Below are 24,925 nucleotides of genomic sequence, written 5' to 3'. Positions count from 1 at the left end.
CTTATTGAACAAGAATAATTTATCTTAATGGAGAATAAAGAATGTAAATTTAAGAAGGCAAAAATAAATCATAAAACTTTAAAAAATAGGATAGCTCTTTCATAAAAATCTGAACACTGAAAAATAACATTAGCCTCATAGTGGCATAAGATGCCCACAAGTAAACTTGGCATATATCCACAACAAATTGCCTCTGAGGTTGCTGTGGGATCCAGCACTATAGGCCAGTGGACTTGAGAGGAGTCTCACCCACCTGTGTATATCATGTAATAGGCAGATAGTTCTTGGTATATGGGCTGTTGAACCAGCAGGAGTCTATAAACTGGCCCCAGTCCTTCTTGGCTGCACTTAAGGTAAACCTGGAGAGTGCTGACTTCAGCAGACACCCACAGGTGAGAGATACTTTGTAGATGTTCAGATTTCCTGAGGAGAGATTACAGCACTCTGTTGAAGAAATAGGGAAGGGAAAAGGGAAAAAACAAACAAACAAACAAAAACCTTTGACTGCACTGGAAAGACTAAGATGAACTTTGCCAGCACTCAGGGCTTTATCTAAACAGAGCAAGGGAAGCAATTGCTGGTGTGTGCATGGGCAGCACATTGGAGACAGCTCAGACCTCTGTAGCTGACATGGGCCCCCTTGCAGGGCACCCCTTGCTCCAGGGCCCCCAGCCTGAAGCGAGGGGCATGGTTCATAAAACAGAACTAGCTTGGGTCTGACCCTCAGGACTTCTGCTCCAACAACCTGGGATCAAATTCTGCCCCGAGTAGGGCAGTGACAGCTCTTGAGCAGAGGACACCTCACTCCTGACCCCAGCTCTAGCCCCTCCATCTCCAACCCCACCTCCTACCAAAGTGATAACTGTCAGCACACCCTAAAGAAAAATATTACTTGTGTCCATGATAAATCCAACTCTCCAAAGGCATTGGGTACCTGCAGAGTCTCTAGGGGTACTCATGTAAGAACATCTCTTCAAGGCTGCAATAGGTAACTTTCATCTATATTTATAGAGGCAGAGAAAGTTAAGCAAAATGAAGTCAGAGGGACTGATTTCAATTGAAAAAGCAAGAGATGCATTCCTATACACTAACAACAAAAGATCAGAGAGATTAAGGGAACAGTCCCGTTTACCGTCACATCGAAAAGAATAAAACAATGTAGGAGGAAACCTACCTAAGGAGGTAAAAGACCTATACTCAGAAAACTAAGATATTGATGAAAGAAGTCAAAGATGACAAGAATAGATGGAGAGATATACCATGTTCTTGGATTGAAAGAATGACTATTATGAAAATGACTCTGCTATCCAAAGCAATCTACAGATTCAATGCAGTCCCCAACAAATTACCAAGGGCATTCTTCACAGAATTAAAAGAAATTTAACATTTTCCATGGAAACACAAAAGACTCCAAATAGTGAAAGCAGTCTTAAGAATAACAGAGCTGGAGGAAGCAGGCTCCTTGGCTTCAGACTAGACTACAAAGCTACGGTGATCAAACAGTATAGTACTGGCACAAAAACAAAAATATAGATCAGTGGAACTGGATAGCAAGCCCAGAGATAAACCTATACATCTGTGGCCACCTAATCTATGACAATGAAAGCAAGAATATATAATGGAGGAAAGTTGTTGTTTAGTCACTAAGTTGTGTTTAACTCTTTGAGATCCCATGGACTGTGGCACTCCAGGCTCCTCTGTTTTCCACTATCTCCTAGAGTTTGCTCAAATTCACGTCCATTGAGTCAGAGATGCTATCTAACCATCTCATCCTCTGACACCCCCTTCTCCTTTTGCCTTCAATCCTTCCCAGCATCAGACAGTCTCTTCTATAAGTGGTGCTGGGGAAACTGGACAGCTACTTGTAAAAGAATGAAATGAAAACACTCCCTAACACCATGAGAGAGTAACAGGCAGGAAAGGTAGGGGTCTCCAACCGGAGGAAATAGGCTGCAAGTGTCAGACATTTTTTCTCTCTCTCTTAAGCAGCAGGAGGAAACAAACTACAAGAATCAGATCATTTCCCTTCTCTATACAAATTTAAAAGGAGTTTCTTTTAAAATTCTTTGTTGCCATGATGACACCTGGTTCCACCTGAACTTAACTTTTCTCAAACCTTGATCTAACCAATGTGTTTTTCTTATGGAAATGTTTTTCTTAAGCTTTGTTAATGAACTATGTATTTACCCTAGACTCTATCTTTCTTCAAGTCCCTTCACCTAAGTCTCAGAACAGTACTTGACAAACCAGTATGTTTTACTCATGGAAATGTTCTCTTAAGCTATGTTAATGAGACTATGTATTTGCTTGGAAACCTGCCTTTCTTCAAGATTCATGCCAATCATTTTATGGCCCAGGATGACTCACCTTGTGCCAATGTTATCTCAAAATGTATGTTGTGGGTGAGGGACATGGTGCCGCTCTCTGAGTTTTGAGACATTTCTTTTCTCTAATTAGCAGCCTGCTACTGGCTATATAACTTCCTGCCAAAGACTAGCAGGGGGGCAATCTTCCTGCCCCCTTCTGATGTCTACAACAGAAGCTTTCTCCCTCTCTTTTATACTTTAATAAAACTTTGTCACTCAAAAGCTCTGAGCCATCAAGCCTCATGACTGGCCCTGGATTGAATTCCTCTCCTCCAGAGGCCAAGAATCTGAAATGAAGGCAACAGCTCAGCAACAACCTTTCATCTTGGGAGCTTGTCCAAGTAGGATGTCCAAAGATACCTGGAGTAACAGGCAAGTTTGGCCTTGGAGTAAAAAATGAAGCAGGGCAAAGGCTAACAGAGTTTTGCCAAGAGAACGCACTAGTCATACAAACCAGTGCAAGCACCCTTTTCCAACAATACAAGAGATAACCCTACACATTCATATCACCAAATGGTCAATACTGAAATCAGATTGATTACATTCTTTGCAACTGAAGATGGAAAGGCTCTATTATATCAGTTCAGTTCAGTCACTCAGTCATGTCTGACTCTTTGCAACCCCATGGACTGCAGCACGCCAGGCCTCCCTGTCCATCACCAACTCCCAGAGTTTACTCAAACTCATGTCCATTGAGTCAATGATGCCATCCAACCATCTCATCCTCTGTTATCCCCTTCTCCTCCTGCCTTCAATCTTTCCCAACATCAGGGTCTTTGCAAATAAGTCAGCTCTTCACATCAGGTGGCCAAAGTATTGGAGTTTCAGCTTCAACATCAGTCCTTCCAGTGAACACTCAGGACTGATCTCCTTTAGGATGGACGGGTTGGATCTCCTTGCAGTCCAAGACTCTCAAGAGTCTTCTCCAACAGCACAGTTCAAAAGCATCCATTCTTTGGCACTCAGCTTTCTTTATAGTCCAACGCTCACATCCATACATGACTACTGGAAAAACCACAGCCTTGACTAGACAGACCTTTGCTGGCAAAGTAATGTCTCTGCTTTTGTATATACTCTCTAGGTTGGTCATAACTTTCTTTCCAAGAAGTAAGCATCTTTTAATTTCATGACTGGAGTCACCATCTGCAGTGATTTTGGAGTTCCCCAAAATAAAGTCTGCCACTGTTTCCCCATCTATTTCTCATGAAGTGATGGGACCAGATGCCGTGATCTTAGTTTTCTGAATGTTGAGCTTTAAGCCAACTTTTTCACTCTCCTCTTTCACTTTCATCAAGAGGCTTTTTAGTTCTTCACTTTCTGCCATAAGGGTGGTGTCATCTGCATATCTGAAGTTGTTGCTATTTTTTCTGGAAATCTTGATTCCAGCTTGTGCTATATCCAGCCCAGCATTTTGCATGATGTACTCTGCATGTAAGTTAAATAAGCAGGGTGACAATATACAGCCTTGACATACTCCTTTCCTGATTTGGAACCAGTCTGTTGTTCCATGTCCAGTTCTAACTGTTGCTTCCTGACCTGCACATAGGTTTCTCAAGAGGCAGGTCAGGTGGTCTGGTATTTCTGTCTCTTTCAGAATTGTCCACAGTTTGTTCTGATCCACACAGTCAAAGGCTTTGGCATTGTCAATAAAGAAGAAGTAGATGTTTTTCTGGAACTCTCTTGCTTTTTCAATGGTCCAGTGGATATTGGCAATTTGATCTCTGGTTCCTCTGCCCTTTCTAAAACCAGCTTGAACATCTGGAATTTCACGGTTCACATACTGTTGAAGCCTGGCTTGGAAAATTTTGAGCATTACTTTGCTAGCATGTGAGATGAGTGTGATTGTGCAGTAGTTTGAACATTCTGCTGCCAAATGTTTGAACATTTGGCACTGCCTTTCCTTGGGATTGGAATGAAAACTGACCTTTTCCAGTCCTGGGGCCACTGTTGAGTTTTCCAGATTTGCTGGCATATTGAGTGCAGCACTTTCACAGCATCATCTTTTAGGATTTGAAATAGCTCAACTGGAATTCCATCACCTCCACTAGCTTTGTTCATAGTGATGCTTCCTAATGCCCACTTGACTTTGCATTCCAGGATGTTTGGCTCTAGGTGAGTGATCACCTAGAGCATTGTAGTTATCTGGGTCATGAAGATCTTTTTTGTATCATCATTCCATGTATTCTTGCCATCTCTTCTTAATATCTTCTGCTTCTGTTAGGTCCATAGAATTTCTGTCCTTTATTGTGCTCATCTTTGCATGAAATGTTCCCTTGGTATCTCTAATTTTCTTGAAGAGATCTCTAGTCTTTCCCATTCTGTTGTCTTCCTCTATTTCTTTGCATTGATCTCTGAGGAAGAGTTTCTTATCTCTCCTTGCTAGTCTTTGGAATTCTGCATTCAAGTGGGTATATCTTTCCTTTTCTCCTTTGCCTTTAGCTTCTCTTCTTTTCTCAACCATTTTTAAGGCCTTGTCAGACAAACATTTTGCCTTTTTGCATTTCTTTTCTTGGGGATGGTCTTGATCAATGCCTCCTGTACACTGTCATGAACCTCCAACCATAGTTATTCAGGCACTCTGTCTATCAGATCTAATCCCTTGAATCTATTTGTCACTTCCACTGTATAATCATAAGGGATTTGATTTAAGCAAAAACAAGACCTGGAGCTGGCTGTGGCTCAGATCATCAGTTTCTTATAGCAAAATTCTGTCTTAAACTAAAGTAAGTAGGGAAAATCACTAGGCCATTCAGCTATGACCTAAATCAAATCCCTTATGATTATACAGTGAGGTGACAAATAGATTCAAGGGATTAGATCTGGTAGTTAGAGTGCCTGAAAACTATGGACAGAGGTTCATAACAGTCTACAGGAGGCAGTGAACAAAACCATCCAAAAAGGAAAAGAAATGCAAGAAAATTCACCCAGCTCTACTCTAATGATTTGGGCACTTTTTTTTGCATATTATGTTCAAAAAGTATTTAAACACTTAAAAAAAAATCATAAAAACTTTCTCAGGCAGGGGAAGGAGAAGGTGGGACGAATTGAGAGAGTAGCATTGAAACATACACATTACCCATATGTAAAATTAGATAACCAGTGAAATTTGCTTAGGATGGCAGGGAGCTCAACCTGGTGTTCTGTGACAACCCAAACAGGTAAGATGGGGAGGGGGTGGGGTAAGGAGAGTTAAGAAGAAGGGGACATATATATACTTAGGGTTTATTTGTGTTGATGTATGGAAGAAACCCACACAATATTATAAAGCAATTATCCTCCAATTAAAAAAACAAAAACAACAACAAAAAAAACTGTCTCAGGAACAGCTACACAACCACCAACCCCCCTCCACCCAAGGTCACAAAATGAAGCAAATGCACTCACACCAGCAGTGAAGGGTCTCTCTTCTCATGCCCTCCTACAACAGGCCAGGCTGCGGTTAGTGCCTGGGGATTCCTCTCCTTCAGTTTCCTCAGAATCTGCTCTCTCTTCCCCTCCACCTGCCAGGACCTTCGGACTCTAGTTCTCCTTGGCGGCACCCATCGCAGCCCAGCCCAAGCTGGGACTGAGAACAGGACGATGCCACTGTGCCCTCTGGGGCTCTTAGTTCTAGGGCTCAGTCTCTCAGTCAAGTCCGACTCTTTGCGACCCCATGGACTGTGGCACGCCAGGCTTCCCTGTCCATCACCAATTCCCGGAGCTGGGGCTCTTAAACACACTACAAGTCCCAGAAGTCCCCATGGCGGAAATAAGCTTCCCTCCAGAATGCCCGTGGAGGGTCCTCTTCACAGTCTGAACTACAGTCGAGCGGAGTGATTCTCCCCCACCCTCCTCCACCCCGGAAGTCAACGGAGGGCCTGATACCCTTGCAGGATTACGGTACCGAGGAGGGCTCGAAGAGGGCTCAGGATTGCAGGTTCTCTTGGATCTTTCGGTGTTGGACTACATTTTCCAGAAACCTGCGGATGTTACGTCACTTCCTATCACGTTTTCAGCGCTGCTGTATTTAAACCAGTTGAGCGGCCCTGCGGCGTGAGGAGGGCGGAGTGTGAAACTGTCTGGTCCTCTAGGACCCTGCAGGACGCCGGGGAAGCTGAAGGTGAGGCGCTGGCTGAGCCGCGGTGCAGAGACAGGCCGTGTCCAGAGTCTCAGGCCTTAGCGCGCCAGTGTGTGTGTGTGTGTGTGTGTGTGTGTGTGTGTAACGTGATGTGCCTATGAGAGTGCATGATTTTGTGTGTGAACACTTGCGAGAGTGGTAATTGTGTCTTCAGCCATCAATGAGGTTGTGTGACGTTGCGCGAATGACCGGGTAAAGAAATTGTCTTCAAGTCAGAGACTTTTGGGAGCTCCAAAATCACTGCAGATGGTGACTGCAGCCATGAAATTAAAAGATGCTTACTTCTTAGAAGGAAAGTTATGACCAATCTAGATAGTATATAAAAAAGCAGAGACATTACTTTGCCAACAAAGGTCCGTCTAGTCAAGGCTGTGGTTTTTCCGGTAGTCATGTATGGATGTGAGAGTTGAACTATAAAGAAAGCTGAGTGCCAAAGAATGGATGCTTTTGAACTGTGCTGTTGGAGAAGACTCTTGAGAGTCTCTTGGACAGCAAGGAGATCCAACCAGTCCATCCTAAAGGAAATCAGTCCTGAATATTTATTGGAAGGACTGATGTTGAAGCTGGAACTCCAGTACTTTGGCCACCTGATGTGAAGAGCTGACTCATTTGCAAAGACCCTGATGTTGGGAAAGATTGAAGGCAGGAGAAGGGGATAACAGAGGATGAGATGGTTGGATGGCATCACCGACTCAATGGACATGGGTTTGAGTAAACTCCGGGAGTTGGTGATGGACAGGGAGGCCTGGCGTGCTGCAGTCCATGGGGTTGCAAAGATTCAGACATGACTGAGTGACTGAACTGAACTGAACAGTGCAAATAACTTAAAAAAATTTTGAGGTTTCTTTGAATCTGGGTTCAGATAAGACCCATGTTTTGTGATTCATTTATAACTCTCCTAATAAAGTCTTTTTTAGAAACCATGATTTCTTATTCTCATTCTTTGTCTCTCTCTACTTGCAATGTATTTGTTGAAGAAACTGGGTAATTTGTTCCGTATAGTTTCCCACTGTATCGTTAACATGTCTTTCTGTATTTCCTGTAGATTAAGAGGCTTAACCTAGCAGCACTAATTTGAATTTCCTGGAAGGGATCAGAAAGAGAGCTCAGATTAATTTTCAACCCCTTATAATCCAAATATTGGGGAAGGTTTCTTGGGGAGGGAAAGTTAGGCTGAAATGGATCACATACTAGCTGGACAGATGCTTCTCCCATGGGACAGTTAACAAGTCTGAAGAGAGTATGTGCCCTCTATCTGACTTCCAGCCCTGATGAAATGACAGCAGTATTGAAAAATCCATAAAGATAGAGGGAGACTTTATTATTAAAAGAGCTCATATGTGATGTCTTCATGTGTGTGGAGAGTGAGACATATTCCCCTCTATATATAGAAAATAGTGATAAGGAACTTTCCTAAAGTTTCTTTGAGGTGTGGGTCAGCCAATGGGCCTTAAATTAGAGAGATTAAGGCTTGGGGTAAGAGAAAGACACATGTAGGTGGTCCTTTTACACACTACCATTTAAAAGGGAGCTGTTTAAAGAGACCATTATGTCTCTTAATTAAACCAGCTGCCTGGGACCTATTGGGAAATGAAAGTTCCTTTGAATGCCTTTCCCAGGGGCCCAGCATGGTGTATTATGAGAAGTTAAATGTGTGCCTTGGTCACTGTCAGTAATGTCTGGAACTCAGAAGGAAATCAGGATTGTCCTGGAAGGGCCTTGTATATCCAGGGATGTGTGACTTTGATTTATGTTTCAGTATCTGTAAGATAAGAGATTCCCAGATTTCTTTACACTTAAAGGGGAAACTCTTAAGCAGTGGCCCAAGAGTTTGTGAAAATATGCAGATAGAACCATTTGTTGGCCAGGACATTTGTGCAAAGATGACCTCGTGAAGTTTGACCACTTGTTCTGCCCCTTGGGTCCTGTCCTTTATGGGGAACATCCTAGTTAAGGGATGGAAAGCAGCCACATTCCACTGACCTCCATCACTTGTGATGGTGGTGGTGCTGTCCAGAAAGTCTGAACTCCCATTGTTGTCTACTCAGTTAATCCCAGGCGGATTCCTAGTCAAGGACTCTGGGGGAGGGGTGACTTCCTCTAGCACCATCACATCCAGCAAGGGACTAGGGATAGGGAAGACCAGTCTCTCCTGTAGATGGAATATTCTAGAGGGCCAGAATTTGGCTACACCTACAGGGTGTATCAAGGAGGCCTCAGTACTTGCGCTGAGCTTGTGAGAGTGCTGCTTCCACGATCCAAGGCATAATGGGCATCTCGGTTCAGAGATTCCCAGGCTTAGGGTCTTTGAAAGCCTTTACTTCCAAGAGATCTTAGCATCTAGCCAGCACTAGTCACTTAATGATGTACGTTTAGTCACTCTAATGATGTACAGCATAGGGCCAAAGGAGGCAGTTTCTTGCATCATTAGCCTGTAGGTGGACACCATAGTTGGTTCAGAGGCATGAGAGGTTGCTGCGGCCTCTACAAAGAGGCAGTCTCTGAGGCCACTAACAGGAAGTGACTGCTGATTTTAATTTGAAGAGATTGTGGAGCCTTTTGTTGGATGAATTCCTTTTCACGGTGGGATGGTTTGTAAGTAACAGCATCAGTGAGATTAAAATTTGTCAGTAAGGAGATATGTTGCTTCCAGACCCGAAGAAGACTTGACTTTATGGGCCCTGAGAGATTCCACAGCAGGTTATGGACAGTGTCTGGGATAGAGCTGTCCAGTTTTACCAATACTTTTCAGGAATTTCACCACAGTGTCAGGGCTTTACATTACGCATGATGCAATAGCCTATGACTCTTTTTGTAAGCTCTTTTGTGAGTATTTTTATGTCTTTAATGAGCATGTTAAATGAATGTCCATTTATGGAGGAGGTCATCCATATAATGTCATACCTGGGCTTGTGGAAGAAGGTGGATGTAGTTAAGATTACAATGGCAAGGCGACTGAGGTATCCGTGGGTAGCCCAGCAAAGCTATATTGTGTTAGACCTTGAGAAGAGAAGTATAAAAGGAGGGTGTTTAGCCAACTTCCTGTGAAGAGGAATTGGGAGTTTTTAGCCATAACATCAGTGTTGAGTCAAGATAGCACTTGTGAAATATTTATCACAGGCTCATTGTACCTCACGCCACACACAAAAATTTATTCCAAATGCACCATCAGCCTAAATGTAAGAGTATAAGCAGCCAAAGGGGAAAAAATACATAAATTGGACTTCCTCAAAATTAAAAACTTACCAGCTTCAAAGGAAACAAAGTGAAAATATAGCCCACAATGCATGTACACTAGGTCACTACAGTTGTGTCCGACTCTTTGCAACCCTGCTAGGCTGCTCTGTTCATGGGATTCTCCAGGCAAGAATACTAGAGTGGGTTGCTATTCCCTTCTGCAGGAGATCTTCCTGACCCAGGGATCCAACCCCCGTCTCTTATGTCTCCTGCATTGGCAGGCAGGTTATTTACCATTAGTGCCACCTGGGAAGCTCCAGGTGTATAGCCTACAATTGCTATTGCTAAGTCACTCCAGTCGTGTCCGACTCTGTGTGACCCCATAGACGGCAGCCCACCAGGCTTCCCCATCCCTGGGATTCTCCAGGCAAAAACACTGGAGTGGGTTGCCATTTCCTTCTCCAGTGCATGAAAGTGAAAAGTGAAAGTGAAGTCGTTCAGTCATATTCGACCCTCAGCAACCCCATGGACTGCAGCCTTCCAGGCTCCTCCATCCATGGGATTTTCCAGGCAAGAGAACTGGAGTGGGGTGCCATTGCCTTCTCCGATAGCCTACAAAGTAGGATCCAAAATTTGAAAATTACATGTTCAAGAAGGAATTGGATTTTTTAGAGTGTGTGAGGAATTATTACAACTCAACAATAAAAACACAAATATCCAGTTTGTTTTTTTTTTCTTTGGCCGAGTCATGCTGGATGCCTGATCTTGGCTCCCCCACCAGGGATTGAATCGGTTCCTTCTATGGTGAAAGCACAAAGTCTTAACCACTGCATCACTAGGGAAGTCCCCAGGCAGTTTTCTGTTAAAGGATGTTCCCCACTTCCACACCCAAGGGCCCGGGTTTCAGTCCCTGGTTGGGGACCTAAGATCCTACAAGCCACATGACCAAAATAAATAAGTACAATTAAAAATACAGGTCAAGATGGAGGGGATATATGTATACTTATGGTTGACTCACATTGTTGTATGGCAGAAACCAACACAACATTGTAAAGCAATTATCCTTCAATTAAAAAAAAAAAAAGAATGCTTTGGGTTTGTTCCTTGGTTAGTGGATGAGTCTAGTGTGACTTCATGTGGCCTGGATGAAACTTTGGACTCAAAATACTTCTTGCACCTGGAACATGAGAACAAGTCAGGGAGGCACTCTCTGGTATGTAGTGTGTTGGAACTGGGGAAGAAACACAGATCTTAGTTGTATGAAGTGTTTGTTCCAGGATTTGGCCTACATGGATATAGTGCACTTCTAGGCCTGAGGGCCCCATCAGTACCCTTGAAGCAGGCATGACTTGGGTATGTTTTGGATCAGGGCCCCCTAGTCTGAAAAGGTGAACCACTCAGGGCAGGTCAGAGAACCCTAAGAACATCATAGGAATTGGGTACTGCTTTAGCATAAATTAATTCAATATCTGTGTTTTTTGGTATTGAAGAAGGCAATTGATTTTTTAGATTTCTGTAAATCTCAGTATGTGTATTGGGGCATGGAAGGGACCAGGTGCCATGAAAAGGGAAGGAAATATTTATCTTAACTTAGTCATTTAGAAGCAAGCCTGTTCTCATGGTTCCTTTTACTTCCTTGACTCTGTCTTCTCAGGACTCTGCAGTTTTCCACAAGAAGAAGCCAGAGGAGAACTAATAATTTGCCATTCTAAGCCATGCCCCATGTGAGTTGATGTTTTTTCTTCCCTTCATCAAATAGTCTTGTTTTCTAGGATATGAATGCTCAATATTCTTACCTCCAGATTTTCTGCCTTACTAAGCCCCAGCCCTCTCTTCTCTAGCCATATTTGGGATCCATTCTGCAAATCAGGAAACGTATTAAGGAAAAAGTAGAACCTCTCCTGTCACTGTGGTTTGAGATGGGACTACATATGCAAAATTCAGTCTGTGTCATTGACTCTATTTTCTGGATGATTAGGATAGAAATTGCTGTTTATCTCAGAATGTGGTGAGATCTTTGGTCTGTGAGGCTTTTAAGATTGACATATGATCAAATGCAGGACTGATAACAAAGAGAGTATCATGTCGGTGAATATCTCAGAGGTGAATACCAGTGACAAGGTCCGTTTTGAATCTGAATAACATGTATAAGTCAAGGACCATGTCTATGTGAGTTTAGGTCATCTTTCATTGGCTTTCTGTTGCTCAGAATAAGTGATGTGTACAATGAGCAATGATGAGAGGTAACAGACCCAGAGATTTAGGTTGTTGAGGATTTTAGAAACAGAGCTGACATTAGAAAAGGAATACAAACTAAATACCAAAAAATACAAAAATGATTGCAGGGAATTCCCTGGTGGTCCAGTGGTTAGAACTCTGCACTTTCACTGCTGAGGGCTGGGTTTCAGTCTCTGGTAGGGCACTAAGATCCCGTTAGCTGTACATTGCATGGGGTGGGAGGAGGGAAAGGAAGGAAAAGAAAATGATTACAAGGCTTCCATTGTGGTCCAGTGGTTGGGAAGCCACCTTACAATACAGGGAACACTGGTTCATGCCCTGGTCTGGGAAGATTCCCACATACCACAGGGCAATTAAGCCCATGCACCGCAACTTCTGAGCCTGAGCTCTGGAACCCGCGAGCCACAACTACTGAGCCCATGTTTGGGAACTACTGAAGCCCACCTGACTAGAGCCTGTACTCTGCAACAAGAGAAGCCACCACAATGAGAAGCCCACACACCGCAAGGGAGAGTAGCTCCCATTCTCCACAACTAGAGAAAGCCTGAGTGCAGCAACAAAAGTCCAGTGTAGCCAAAAATAAAGTGTTTTTTAAAAAGGAAAGACAATTATTACAATCATAATATGATATATTATATCATATGCTGCTGCTGCTCAGTCACTTTAGTCATGTCCGACTCTGTGTGACCCCATAGACGGCAGCCCACCAGGCTTCCCAGTCCCTGAGATTCTCCAGGCAAGAACACTGGAGTGGGTTGCCATTTCCTTCTCCAGTGCATAAAAGTGAAAAGTGAAAGTGAAGTTGCTCAGTCATGTCCGACCCTCAGCGACCCCATGGACTGCAGCCTACCAGGCTCCTCCGTCCATGGGATTTTCCAGACAGGAGTACATATACCTTGTAAAAATGATGACTATGAAAGGATTTGCCAGGACAAGGGAGAAAATTATTGCTAAGTTATTCTGAGACTTAAGTTGGAAATAAACCCTTAAATTATATAGAAATCTTATTTTCTAAGATAAATATTTTAAAAGATATTTGGATGGGCCTATCAGGTTTGTTTTTCTTTTTTCTCCCTTCTTTCTTCCATCCTCTCCTTCTTCCATCCCTTCCATCCTTTCTCTTACTTAGTTTCAATTCTTTAAAGGGAAGAGGGGAGGAAGGAACTTGCAACCTATTTGGGAATTTGCATGTGTTACCTGCTTACATAGGCTTTTCAGGTAGTGCTTGTGGTAAAGAACCCACCTAACAAATGCAGGAGACGTAAGAGATGCGGGTTCGAGCCCTGAGTTGGGAAAACCCCCGGAGGAGAGCATGGCAACCCACTCCAGTATTCTTGCCTGGAGAATCCCATGGATAGAGGAGCCCAGTGGGCTACAGTACATAGGGTTGTAGTGAATCAGATATGACTGAAGTGACTGAGCACTCATGCATGGGCTTGCACAGAGTATTTCATTTAATCAGAGAACTCTACTCACCTGGCTTTTGTTCATTCCTATAACTGTTCATGAGAAGCTATAACAGTAATAGGAATGTTTAGAAACTATGTAGGTGCTCTACATTTATCACATAATTTCCTTTCCATTACTTAACCTTACTGCAAATTTTTTTCTCTTTTGGCCACTTTATGTAATACTTTTCTTCTCTCATTACTTCTAGAAAATATTTTTTTGTTTTACCATTAACACTGGGTTTGTCATCTTAGAGGTTAGTATTGTTCAAGGATGTGGCCATAGACTTCTCACAGGAGGAATGGGCATACCTGGATTTGGAACAGAAGGATCTGTACAGAGATGTGATGCTGGAGAACTACAGCAACCTGGTCTCACTGGGTAAGCTTGTCTGCTCCTAATAATTCAACCTGTCTTTGTGAAATTTAGAAAAGTTTCCAAGTGCCTAGCTGCAGTTCAGACCTCTAGTCCCAAATAAATTTTTTGTGCTTTATAGACTTAGAAATGGACAGCTCCATTGGGCATCTGTATCTTTTGTATTCTTCATAGATCCTTCGTCTTAATCTTTCTACAATTGACCTTGTTACTTGCTGAACAACGTGCTCCATTTTAAGCAGAGTGTAACCATGTCCATTCCTACTTAAAAACAGGAGTTTCCATTTCTAAGCCAGATGTGCTCTCCTTATTGGAGCAAGGGAAAGAGCCTTGGAAGGTTGTACAGGATGTGACAAGAGATCTGAGCCCAGGTGAGTAGTTGATGATCTGCCAAAGGGAGGCCATTGTTAAAATTGCTTAATTTTAACTATTTTTGGCCAGTTGCTTAATTGGCCACATCTTTGAGTTATTAGCTTAAAAGTTCTCAAAGACCCAACTAATGCCTTTTCCTCCTAGGCCTGTGAAGTAAAAATCCTGAGCCCAGGAGGACAAAACTGTTTACCTAAGGAATCAGTTCAGTTCAGTTCAGTCGCTCAGTTGTGTCTGACTCTTTGCGACCCCGTGAATAGCAGCACGCCAGGCCTCCCTGTCCATCACCAACTCCCGGAGTTCACTCAGGCTCACGTCCATCGAGTCAGGGATGCCATCCAGCCATCTCATCCTCTGTTGTCCCCTTCTCCTCCTGCCCCCAATCCCTCCCAGCATCAGAGTCTTTTCCAATGAGTCAACTCTTCGCATGAGGTGGCCAAAGTACTGGAGTTTCAGCTTTAGCATCATTCCTTCCAAAGAAATCCCAGGGCTGATCTCCTTCAGAATGGACTGGTTGGATCTCCTTGTAGTCCGAGGGACTCTCAAGAGTCTTCTCCAACACCACAGTTCAAAAGCGTCAATTCTTTGGCACTCAGCCTTCTTCACAGTCCAACTCTCACATCCATACATGACCACTGGAAAAACCATAGCCTTGACTAGATGGACCTTTGTTGGCAAAGTAATGTCTCTGCTTTTGAATATGCTATCTAGGTTGGTCATAACTTTCCTTCCAAGGAGTAAGCGTCTTTTAATTTCATGGCTGCAGTCACCATCTGCAGTGATTTTGGAGCTCAAAAAAATAAAGTCTGACACTGTTTCCACTGTTTCCCCATCTATTTCCCATGAAGTGATGGGACCAGATGCCATGATCTTCGTTTTCTGAATGTTGAGTTTTAAGCCAACTTTTTCACTCTCTTTGACCTTCATCAAGAGGCTTTTTAGTTCCTCTTCACTTTCTGCCATAAGGGTGGTGTCATCTGCATATCTGAGGTTATTGATATTTCTCCCAGCAATCTTGATTCCAGCTTGTGCTTCTTCCAGCCCAGAATTTCTCATGATGTACTCTGCATATAAGTTAAATAAGCAGAGTGATACCCTAAGGTAATTTTAGGCTTACAGAAAAACTGAACAAAGCCCAGAGAGTTCCCACATGCCCCCTTTCCAGTTTTGTTCCATTTACCACTTTCCTGATTTTCTTTCATTTTCTCCTGTATTTTCAAACAAGAGATTGCCTTCCTTTTCCAATAGTAATCATTTTACTTTTTTATATTTCTGATCCAGTGACACCTGTATGAGAGTCTATCCCGCAAATATTTTTAAATACCCTCTGTGTTCTAAGTATTGAGAATGTAGCAGTAAACAAGAAAAATTCTCTATCCCCATTGATACAGCAGAAGAAATATAATAGTAGCAAATAAAAACATACAAAGAATGATGATTTTTATGAAGCAAAACAAAAAGCAGAGAAAAATCACAAAGTAATGGAGTGGGTGTTCTTTTAGAGAGATTGGTTAAGGATGACTCTCTGAGATGCTCACATTTGAGGGGAGATATGAATAAAGTACATTCAGAAAACGAAGATCATGGCATCCGGTCCCATCACATCATGGGAAATAGATGGGGAAACAGTGGAAACAGTATCAGACTTTATTTTTTTGGGTTCCAAAATCACTACAGATGGTGACTGCAGCCATGAAATTAAAAGACGCTTACTCCTTGGAAGAAAAGTTATGACCAACCTAGATAGCATATTGAAAAGCAGACACATTACTTTGCCAACAAAGGTTTGTCTAGTCAAGGCTATAGTTTTTCCTGTGGTCATGTATGGATGTGAGAGTTGGACTGTGAAGAAAGCTGAGCGCCGAAGAATTGATGCTTTTGAACTGTGGTGTTGGAGAAGACTCTTGAGAGTCCCTTGGACTGCAAGGAGATCCAACCAGTCCATTCTGAAGGAGATCAGCCCTGGGATTTCTTTGGAAGGAATGATGCTAAAGCTGAAACTCCAGTACTTTGGCCACCTCATGCCAAGAGTTGACTCATTGGAAAAGACTCTGATGCTGGGAGGGATTGGGGGCAAGAGGAGAAGGGGACAACAGAGGATGAGATGGCTGGATGGCATCACTGATTCGATGGACGTGAGTCTGAGTGAACTCCGGGAGTTGGTGATGACAGGGAGGCCTGGCGTGCTGCGATTCATGGGGTCGCAAAGAGTGGGACACAACTGAGGGACTGAACTGAACTGAAAGTAAGCCATGCAAATTCTAGGATAAGAGCAGTTTTTTATTTTGTTTAGTTTTCTGGGTTTTGTTTGTTTTCTGGCCATACCTTGAGACTTGTGGGATCTTGGTTCCCCAGGGTCTGAACACAGGCCCCTGGCAGTGAAAGTGCAGAGTCCTAACTCCAGGACTGCCATGAAATTCCCAAGAAGACTAGTTTAAGGCAGAGAGACTAGTAATAGTAGAGGAAGTCAGAGGTAGGAATGAGTTTGATGCTTTTGAGGATCAACAGATAAGCAAGTGTGGCTAAGGTGAGTTAGGGAGAACAGAAATAAAGTAATGTATCAATATAGATTCATCAGTTTTAACTAACGTACTGAACCAATACAAAATATTAAGTTATTACTAATAAGGGAAACTGGAGGGGCAAAGAAAGGGGGTATGTGGGAACTCTCCGGGCTTTGTTCGGTTTTTCTGTAAGCCTAAAACTACTCTAAGAAATAAAGTCTTAATTTAAAAACAAAAGATAAACTATAGCATGAGTTCATACCAATTCAATTCTAATCTAAATTATAGGCTTTTTATTTAACCCTTTTTAAAATCTTAACAGCTGCATCTATTTTCTTTCATGCCAAGAGTCCCAGTTACCATGGACACTAAGAATAGTGGGATTAGAATATCACATGATTACCTACTCTATCCCACATTATACAGGAAGCCTCTAAAATAAAATCTACACTACCAGTAATAATATGATTACTCAAAACAATTTGAGATAATGTTTTGCCTGTTTTCTATTCCCTTCATAGGGTATATCTCACAGTCAAATTGCTATGTTTTGAAGTTATGTGAAGTAGTTTCCTTGTATGGTTATGCTACCAATTGTAAATATGGGTTTTATTTTTTGTTGCTGTTTTGAATTTTTAAGCTATGCTTTCTTGTAATTTAATTTTATTTTACAATTATGCAATATAATTATGTACTACCAAAGTCAAATGTCCAAAACAGATTATATTCAAAGAAATCTGACTTCTATCCCTGACTTCTTCACATTTCCCACCCTGTAACTATGGGGTTTACTCCTCCCGCCTTTTTAAAATAAGTAAATGTGTATTTTACATTTATACTTCTTCCACTTTCTCTCCTTCCTAAGATAAAAAGACCATAGCTAAAAAAAAAAAAAAAAAAGAGCATAACTATACATACTTTTGTTGACATTTCTTTTACAATTAACAGTGTATTTCAATCAGCACTCCATATTAATATGAAGAGATATTCCTTTTTAACTGCTTCATAGTATTCCATGATGTGGCTATACCATGAATTATTTCAATCAGCCACCTAGTGATCGACAACTGGGCTATTTTACTCTTTTTATGTAACAAATTATGCTTTAATAAAGACTTTATGCATCAGAGTTCTTTTGTTAGTGCAATAAAAAATTTTTTTTAATTATTTTTTGTTTTTTGGCCATGCTATGCAGCATGCAGGATCTTGGTCCCCTGACCAGCATTTGAACCTGTGCCCCTGCAGTGAAAGTGCAGTCATAATCACTGGACTGCCAAGGAAGTCCTGCTAGTGCAATTTTGAGATAGATTTAACACAAGTATAGATATCTTTACTTATCTATTTTTTCCCAGCTTGTCATTTTACTTTCCTTAATGTATTTTTGACATGCTAGCCTTTTTTTTTTTTAACTCTAATGTGGTCTTTTTTTTTTTTTTTATCAAGTTATGGTTTGGAAAAATTTCCCCGTTCCTCAGTTATAGAAAAGTCTCCTAAGTTTTATTCTAGTTATTTGTATGTTTTCATTTTTGTAAGGACATCTGTTCCATTTGGAATATATCCTACATAATGTCTAAGATACTGATGCAATTTCAACTTTTTTTTTTTAATGTTTATCCTTATGCTGTGTGGTGGGCTTTTTTGTTGTTTTTATTTTAAGGGAGAAGGAAAGTTTAATTCTATGCAGCAAGTTAGAACCCTGGGCTTCCCAGGTAGCACAGTGGTTAGGAATCTGCCTGCCAGTGCAGGAGATGCAAGAGACACAGGGTTCAATGCCTGGGTTGGGAAGATTCCTTGGAGTAGGAAATGGCAGCCCACTCCAGTGTTCTTGCCTGGAAAATTCCATGGACAGAGGAACTTGATGGGCTACAGTCTATGGGGCTGTAAATAGTCAGAAATGATTGAGCATGCACAAGTAGAACCCTGGGGATCTTTCTCAGATCAGTGTTGCCTATGTTTATCCTTATGTTTATTGCTTTCATTTATTAAGAAAGAGTCTATCTCTTCCCAACTGATTTTAGCTGTTACCTTTATTGTAGGTTAAATTTACACTTATAATTGTGTCTATTTCTGGATTTTTCTTTTCTGTTCCATTAACTCAGCAGTGGCCACAGGACTGGAAAAGGTCAGTTTTCATTCCAATCCCAAAGAAAGGCAATGCCAAAGAATGCTCAAACTATTGCACAATTGCACTCATCTCACACGCTAGTAAAGTAATGCTCAAAATTCTCCAAGCCAGGCTTTAGCAATATGTGAACCGTGAACTTCCTGATGTTCAAGCTGGTTTTCGAAAAGGCAGAGGAATCAGAGATCAAATTGCCAACATCCGCTGGATCATGGAAAAAGCAAGAGAGTTCCAGAAAAGCATCTATTTCTGCTTTATTGACTGTGCCAAAGCCTTTGACTGTGTGGATCACAATAAACTGTGGAAAATTCTTCAAGAGATGGGAATACCAGACCACCTGATCTGCCTCTTGAGAAATTTGTATGCAGGTCAGGAAGCAACAGTTAGAACTGGACATGGAACAACAGACTGGTTCCAAATAGGAAAAGGAGTATGTCAAGTCTGTATATTGTCACCCTGTTTGTTTAACTTATATGCAGAGTACATCATGAGAAAAGCTGGACTGGAAGAAACACAAGCTGGAATCAAGATTGCTGGCAGAAATATCAATAACCTCGGATATGCAGATGACACCACCCTTATGGCAGAAACTGAAGAGGAACTAAAAAGCCTCTTGATGAAAGTGAAAATGGAGAGTGAAAAGGTTGGCTTAAAGCTCAACATTCAGAAAACTAAGATCATGGCATCTGGTCCCACCACTTCATGGGAAATAGATGGGGAAACAGTGGAAACAGTGTCAGACTTTATTTTTCTGGGCTCCAAAATCACTACAGATGGTGACTGCAGCCATGAAATTAAAAGACACTTACTCCTTGGAAGGAAAGTTATGACCAACCTAGATAGCATATTCAAAAGTAGAGACATTAGTTTGCCAACAAAGGTTTGTCTAGTCAAGGCTATAGTTTTTCCTGTGGTCATGTATGGATGTGAGAGTTGGACTGTGATGAAGGCTGAGCACCGAAGAATTGATGCTTTTGAACTGTGGTGTTGGAGAAGACTCTTGAGAGTCCCTTGGACTGCAAGGAGATCCAACCAGTCCATTCTGAAGGAGATCAGCCCTGGGATTTCTTTGGAAGGAATGATGCTAAAGCTGAAACTCCAGTACTTAGGCCACCTCATGCGAAGAGTTGACTCATTGGAAAAGTCTCTGATGCTGTGAGGGATTGGGGGCAAGAGGAGAAGGGGACAACAGAGGATGAGATGGCTGGATGGCATCACTGACTCGATGGACGTGAGTCTGAGTGAACTCCGGGAGTTGGTGATGGACAGGGAGGCCTGGCGTGCTGCGATTCGTGGAGTCGCAAAGAGTCGGACACGACTGAGTGACTGATCTGCTCTGATTGGTTCCATTGACATTTTATGATATTCAGTTTGAGTTGGCTGTTTATAACCATAGAAATTTCATTTTTCCAGGAATCTGAAAATAACTTTTGTTTACTTGTTATCTTATAGACTGGGAATCCAGGTGTGAAACCAAGAAGCTACCATCAACAAGATAAATTTATGAACTAGAAGCATCTCAATGGGAAATAATAGAAGAACTTACAAGCCATAAGTATGAGTACAAAAGTTTTCAAAATGATAGGGAATGCGGAGACCAGTTTGAAAGCCAACTAGGAAATAAAGAGGTTTCTAGACAACTAGTAATCTATGAAGAAATGGCTAATTTTAGTCGGACTATATCCTTTACATTACAACAGAGATTTCATTCATCTGAAAAATTCGATGAATATAAAGCATGCAGAAAATATTTTATCCTTGGCTTTCACCAAACTGAACATCAGAAAAATCATTCTGATAAAAAATTCTATGAATGTAAATAATGTGGAATGGCCTTTATTAAGGACTCACAACTTACTTACCATCAGAGAGTTCACGTTCCTAAGAAACTCTATGAATGTAAGGAATGTGGAAAAGCCTTCATTTGTGCTTTGCAACTTATTTATCATCAAAGAATTCATACTGGAGAGAAACTTTATGAATGTAAAGATTGCCAAAAAGCCTTTATTTGTGCCTCACAACTTACTTATCATCAAAGAATTCACACTGGTGGAAGACCCTATGAATGTAATGAATGTGAGAAGGCCTTTTGTGGCTTGCAACTTACCATCAAAGAGTTCATACTGGTGAGAAACCCTATCAGTGTAAGGAATGTGGAAAAGCCTTTAATCGTGGCTCCCTCCTTACTCGACATCAAAAGATTCACATTGGTGAAAAACCCTTTGAATGTAAAGAATGTGCAAAGACTTTTATTTGTGACTCAGAACTTACTCAGCATGAGAGAATTCACACTGGTAAGAAACCCTATGAGTGTAAGGAATGTGGAAAGTCCTTTATTCGTGGTTCACAGCTTACTCACCATCAGAGAATTCATACTGGTGAAAAGCTGTATGTGTGTAAAGAATGTAGAATGGCCTTTACACAGAGTTCACATCTTTTGCAACAGCAGAGATGTCACACTGGTGAGAAACCCTGCATATGTAGTGAATGTGGAAAGTCCTTTATTCATGGCTTTCAACTTACCAGACATCAGAGAATTCATACTGGTGAGAAACCCTATGTATGTAATGAATGTGGGAAAACCTTTCATTATAGTTTACAGCTTTCTCCACATTATAGATTTCATACTGGTGAAAAGCCTTACAAATGTAAAGATTGTGAGGTGTCCTTTATCCTTGGCTCACAACTTACTGAACATCAGAGGATCCATACAGGTAAGAAGCCACATGAATGTAAGCAGTGTGGAAAAGCCTTTAACTATGGCTCACAGCTTATTCGACATCAGAGGACTCATACTGGTGAGAAACCATATGAATGTGAAGAATGTTGGAAATCATTTATTTGTGATTCACACCTTACTGAACATCAAAGAATTCACACTGGTGAAAAACCCTTCAAATGTAAGAAATACGGGAAAGCCTTTATTCGTGGCTCACATCTTACTCAGCATCAGAGAATTCATACTGGCGAAAAGCCGTATGTATGTAAAGAATGTAGAATGGCCTTTACACAGAGTTCACATCTTTCTCAACATCAGAGACTTCATACTGGTGAGAAACCCTACATATGTAATGAATGTGGAAAGTCCTTTATTCGTGGCTTTCAACTTACTGAACATCAGAGAATTCATACTGGTGAGAAACTATGTGTGTAATGAATGTGGGAGAGCCTTTCGTTATGGTTCACAGCTTTCTCCACATTATAGATTTCATACTGGTGAAAAGCCTTATAAATGTAAAGATTGTGAGATATTTTTTATCCTTGGTTCACAACTTACTGAACATCAAAGGATCCATACAGGTAAGAAGCCACATGAATGTAAGCAGTGTGGAAAGGCCTTTAACTATGACTCACAGCTTATTCGACATCAGAGGACTCATACTGGTGAGAAACTGTATGAATGTGAAAAATGTGGGAAATCATTTATTTGTGGTTCACACCTTACTGAACATCAAAGAACTCACACTGGTGAAAAACCCTTCGAAGGTAAGGAATGTGGGAAAACCTTTATTCGTGGCTCACATCTTACTCAGCATCAGAGAATTCATACTGGTGAAAAACCCTATGAATGTAAAGAATGTGGAAAGGTCTTTGCTTATGGCTCACAACTGTCTCAACATCAGAAAATTCATACAGGTGAGAATCCCTAGGAATGTAAGCTGTGTGGGAAGATCTTTATTTTGTGCCTCGCAACTAAAGCTACATCAGATTTTTCATACTGGAAACCATATGAATGTAAGGAATGTGGTAAGACTTTTATTTATAGCTCACAGCTAACTTACTATCAGAGAGTTCATACTGCTGAGAAACATACAAATGTAACTAATGTGGGAAGGCCTTTAACTGTGTATCACAACTTAACATCAGAGAATTCATTCTGGTGGGAAGCCTTATAAATGTAATGCATATGGTAAGGACTTTAGATGTCATTCACACCTTACTCAACATCAGAAACCTCATAATGGAGAAAGACTGTGAAAAATTAATTTAGTAAATCCTTTCCATGCTTATCCATAACATTTGACTTTGGAATATCAGAAAATTCAAATTATGAATATGAGTATCCTTTTTTATATAAACTCATGAGTAACTTACCTTCAGAGAATTCATAGTTTAAAAAGGCTAGATTAATATAAGTGCAGAATTACTTTCCATCATATTTCAATCTTTGCTAGACAATGATTCATATGAGAGCTCAATCCTAAAAGGTAGGGTTCTCTCATTCAGCATCATTCTCTTGTTCAGCATCATTTGAGCTCCACCTGTCTGGGTGTTTCTTTGGGAAAGTTACTTAACCCCTGTTTGTTTTAGTTTCCTCCTTACTAATACATTGATATCACAAATTTCATCATGGTTTTCTGAAGTTTAAAGGAGTAAATACATATAGAGCCTATAGAAATGTGTACTTCATAGTTAATGCTTAGTAAATGTTACCTTTTATTGTAAAGATTACTTTTATTTTGTGTTTTAATCATATTACAGAATTCAAAAGAGAAGGAGACTTTACAAATTCAGTGAGAGTGAAGTGTTAGTTATTCAGTAGTGTATGACTCTTTGCCAGCCCATGGACGATAGCTTTCCAGGCTCCTCAGTCCATGGAATTCTCCAGGCATGAATACTGGAGTGGGTTGCCATTCCCTTCTCTGGGGGATGTTCCCAACCCAGGGATCAAACCCAGATCTCCCACATTGCAGGCAGATTCTTTACCATCAGGGCCACCAGAGACAAATACAGTCCACAAGGTAAATCTTTCATCACTTTTACTAAGTGTCAGATAATCATTTTGGAACAAAACATTCTAGTATAATTAATGTGCAATTATACTTCGTTCTGAATCAAAATTCTTACTAAAAGGGAACCCTAAGGGGAGAAAAAATATTTTGCTCTTAAAAATAAAGCTGCTTTTGAACATTTTTGTATAAGTTTTTTGCATGAACTTAAATTTCCATTTTTCTGGTATAAACATTTAAGAGAGTGGGTTTAAATGAATGCTTCTCTTACAAGAAATGGACAAATCATTTTCCAAAGTGGCTTTTCCATTTTATATTTCCATCAGGAACATGAGTGACCCAGTTTTTCTCTGTAGCTGTACCAGCATTTGACTTTTTCACTTTTTATCTTAGTCATTCTGACAGGTGTATAGTGATAATCTCTTTGTGGTTGTAATTTCCATTTCCCTAGTGGCTCATGATGATGTGCTTTTTTGCCATCTCTACCCATTGTGGTGATATGACTTTGTCTTTTACTCCTTCATTTTTTAGTTGAATATTAAAAAAAAAAAACTGTTGGGATTGTGAGCGTGCTTTCTTTATTCTAGATGATACTAGTCCTTTGTTAAATATGTAGTTTGCAAAAAATTTTCCCAGTGCATACCTTATCTTTTCATCCTTTTAGCAAGGTCTTTTGAAGAGCAAAAGTTTTTAATTTTGAAAGGTCTGGCTTATTACTTTTTACTTTTAGGGATCTTGGTTTTGGTGTCAAATCTAACGACTCCTTGTCTAGCTCCAGATCTCAGAGATCTTCTTTTATGTTTTCCTAAAGTTTTCATGGTTTTATGTTTTGCAGTTAAGTGATCCATTTTGAGTTAATATTTGCATATATTATAAGCTTTAGCTTCATGTTCTTGTTTGTTTTGGCTTATGGGTGTCCAGTTGTGTAGTGGGAATTCCTAATAATGTACTTTCAAAGCCTTGAGAAATTTGAGAAATCACAGAAACAGCACCTGGAAACACAGCATATGTTAAGAAACTGTGTTAATGATTATCTTTCATGTTTTTCTTAAGAATAATCGCCTTGTTACAAACCCCAAGGTCAGACCCAGAAAGGAGTATGACTGGGATCATGAAAGCATGGACCTTGGGACAGTGGGTTGGCACCAGGCATGATTGCTGCCTAAGCACTTGCCAATTGTTCCCAAGACTAGCCCAGAAGGGAATGGCCTGGAGTAAAAACAAGGAGATCTGGACTATGTCAGTGTAGTCCATGACATTTAGAAGTATGTGATTAACACAGTGTTTGTCTTGAGAAAGATAAGATCTGAGAAAGTCTTGTAGTCTGCAATTAGGAATAAAAACTGGATTCAGAGTGGACTCTGCACCACCTCGGTCCAATAGAGGCTGCAGGGACCCCTGACCCACTGCACCAGATTTCGTGTTCTGTCTTCATTCTCATCACTCGCTCCCAGACCATTAGGACAACAATTGGCACC

The 24,925-nt window shown here is 41.0% G+C and overlaps 2 protein-coding genes across 2 annotated transcripts in view; both read left to right on the top strand.

Annotated features, from left to right (window-relative positions):
• The window catches only part of LOC139176063 (zinc finger protein 566-like), a 35,297-nt gene extending 14,499 nt beyond the window's left edge, over positions 1-20,798 (top strand). Inside the window, exons 2-5 of the mRNA XM_070772153.1 lie at positions 11,315-11,384; positions 13,602-13,728; positions 13,998-14,093; positions 20,170-20,798. Of these exons, the coding sequence (XP_070628254.1) occupies positions 11,376-11,384; positions 13,602-13,728; positions 13,998-14,093; positions 20,170-20,216 (279 nt within the window). The 5' untranslated portion in view covers positions 11,315-11,375 and the 3' untranslated portion in view covers positions 20,217-20,798. The remainder of the gene's footprint in view (positions 1-11,314; positions 11,385-13,601; positions 13,729-13,997; positions 14,094-20,169) is intronic.
• Positions 20,798-24,003, top strand: LOC109572331 (zinc finger protein 420-like; the record flags this gene model as incomplete). Its single annotated transcript, XM_070772120.1, is given in 2 exon segments — positions 20,798-21,858; positions 21,860-24,003. Coding segments are annotated over 2 exon segments (1,569 nt in total), but the record flags the coding sequence as incomplete, so codon positions are not given.
• Between the last annotated feature and the right edge of the window lie 922 nt (positions 24,004-24,925).

This window comes from Bos indicus, chromosome 18, assembly GCF_029378745.1.
Source record: "Bos indicus isolate NIAB-ARS_2022 breed Sahiwal x Tharparkar chromosome 18, NIAB-ARS_B.indTharparkar_mat_pri_1.0, whole genome shotgun sequence".
NCBI classification, from domain to species: Eukaryota; Metazoa; Chordata; class Mammalia; order Artiodactyla; family Bovidae; genus Bos; species Bos indicus.
Note: the sequence above shows the minus strand (reverse complement) of the source record. Positions and strands in the feature narration are given on the sequence as shown.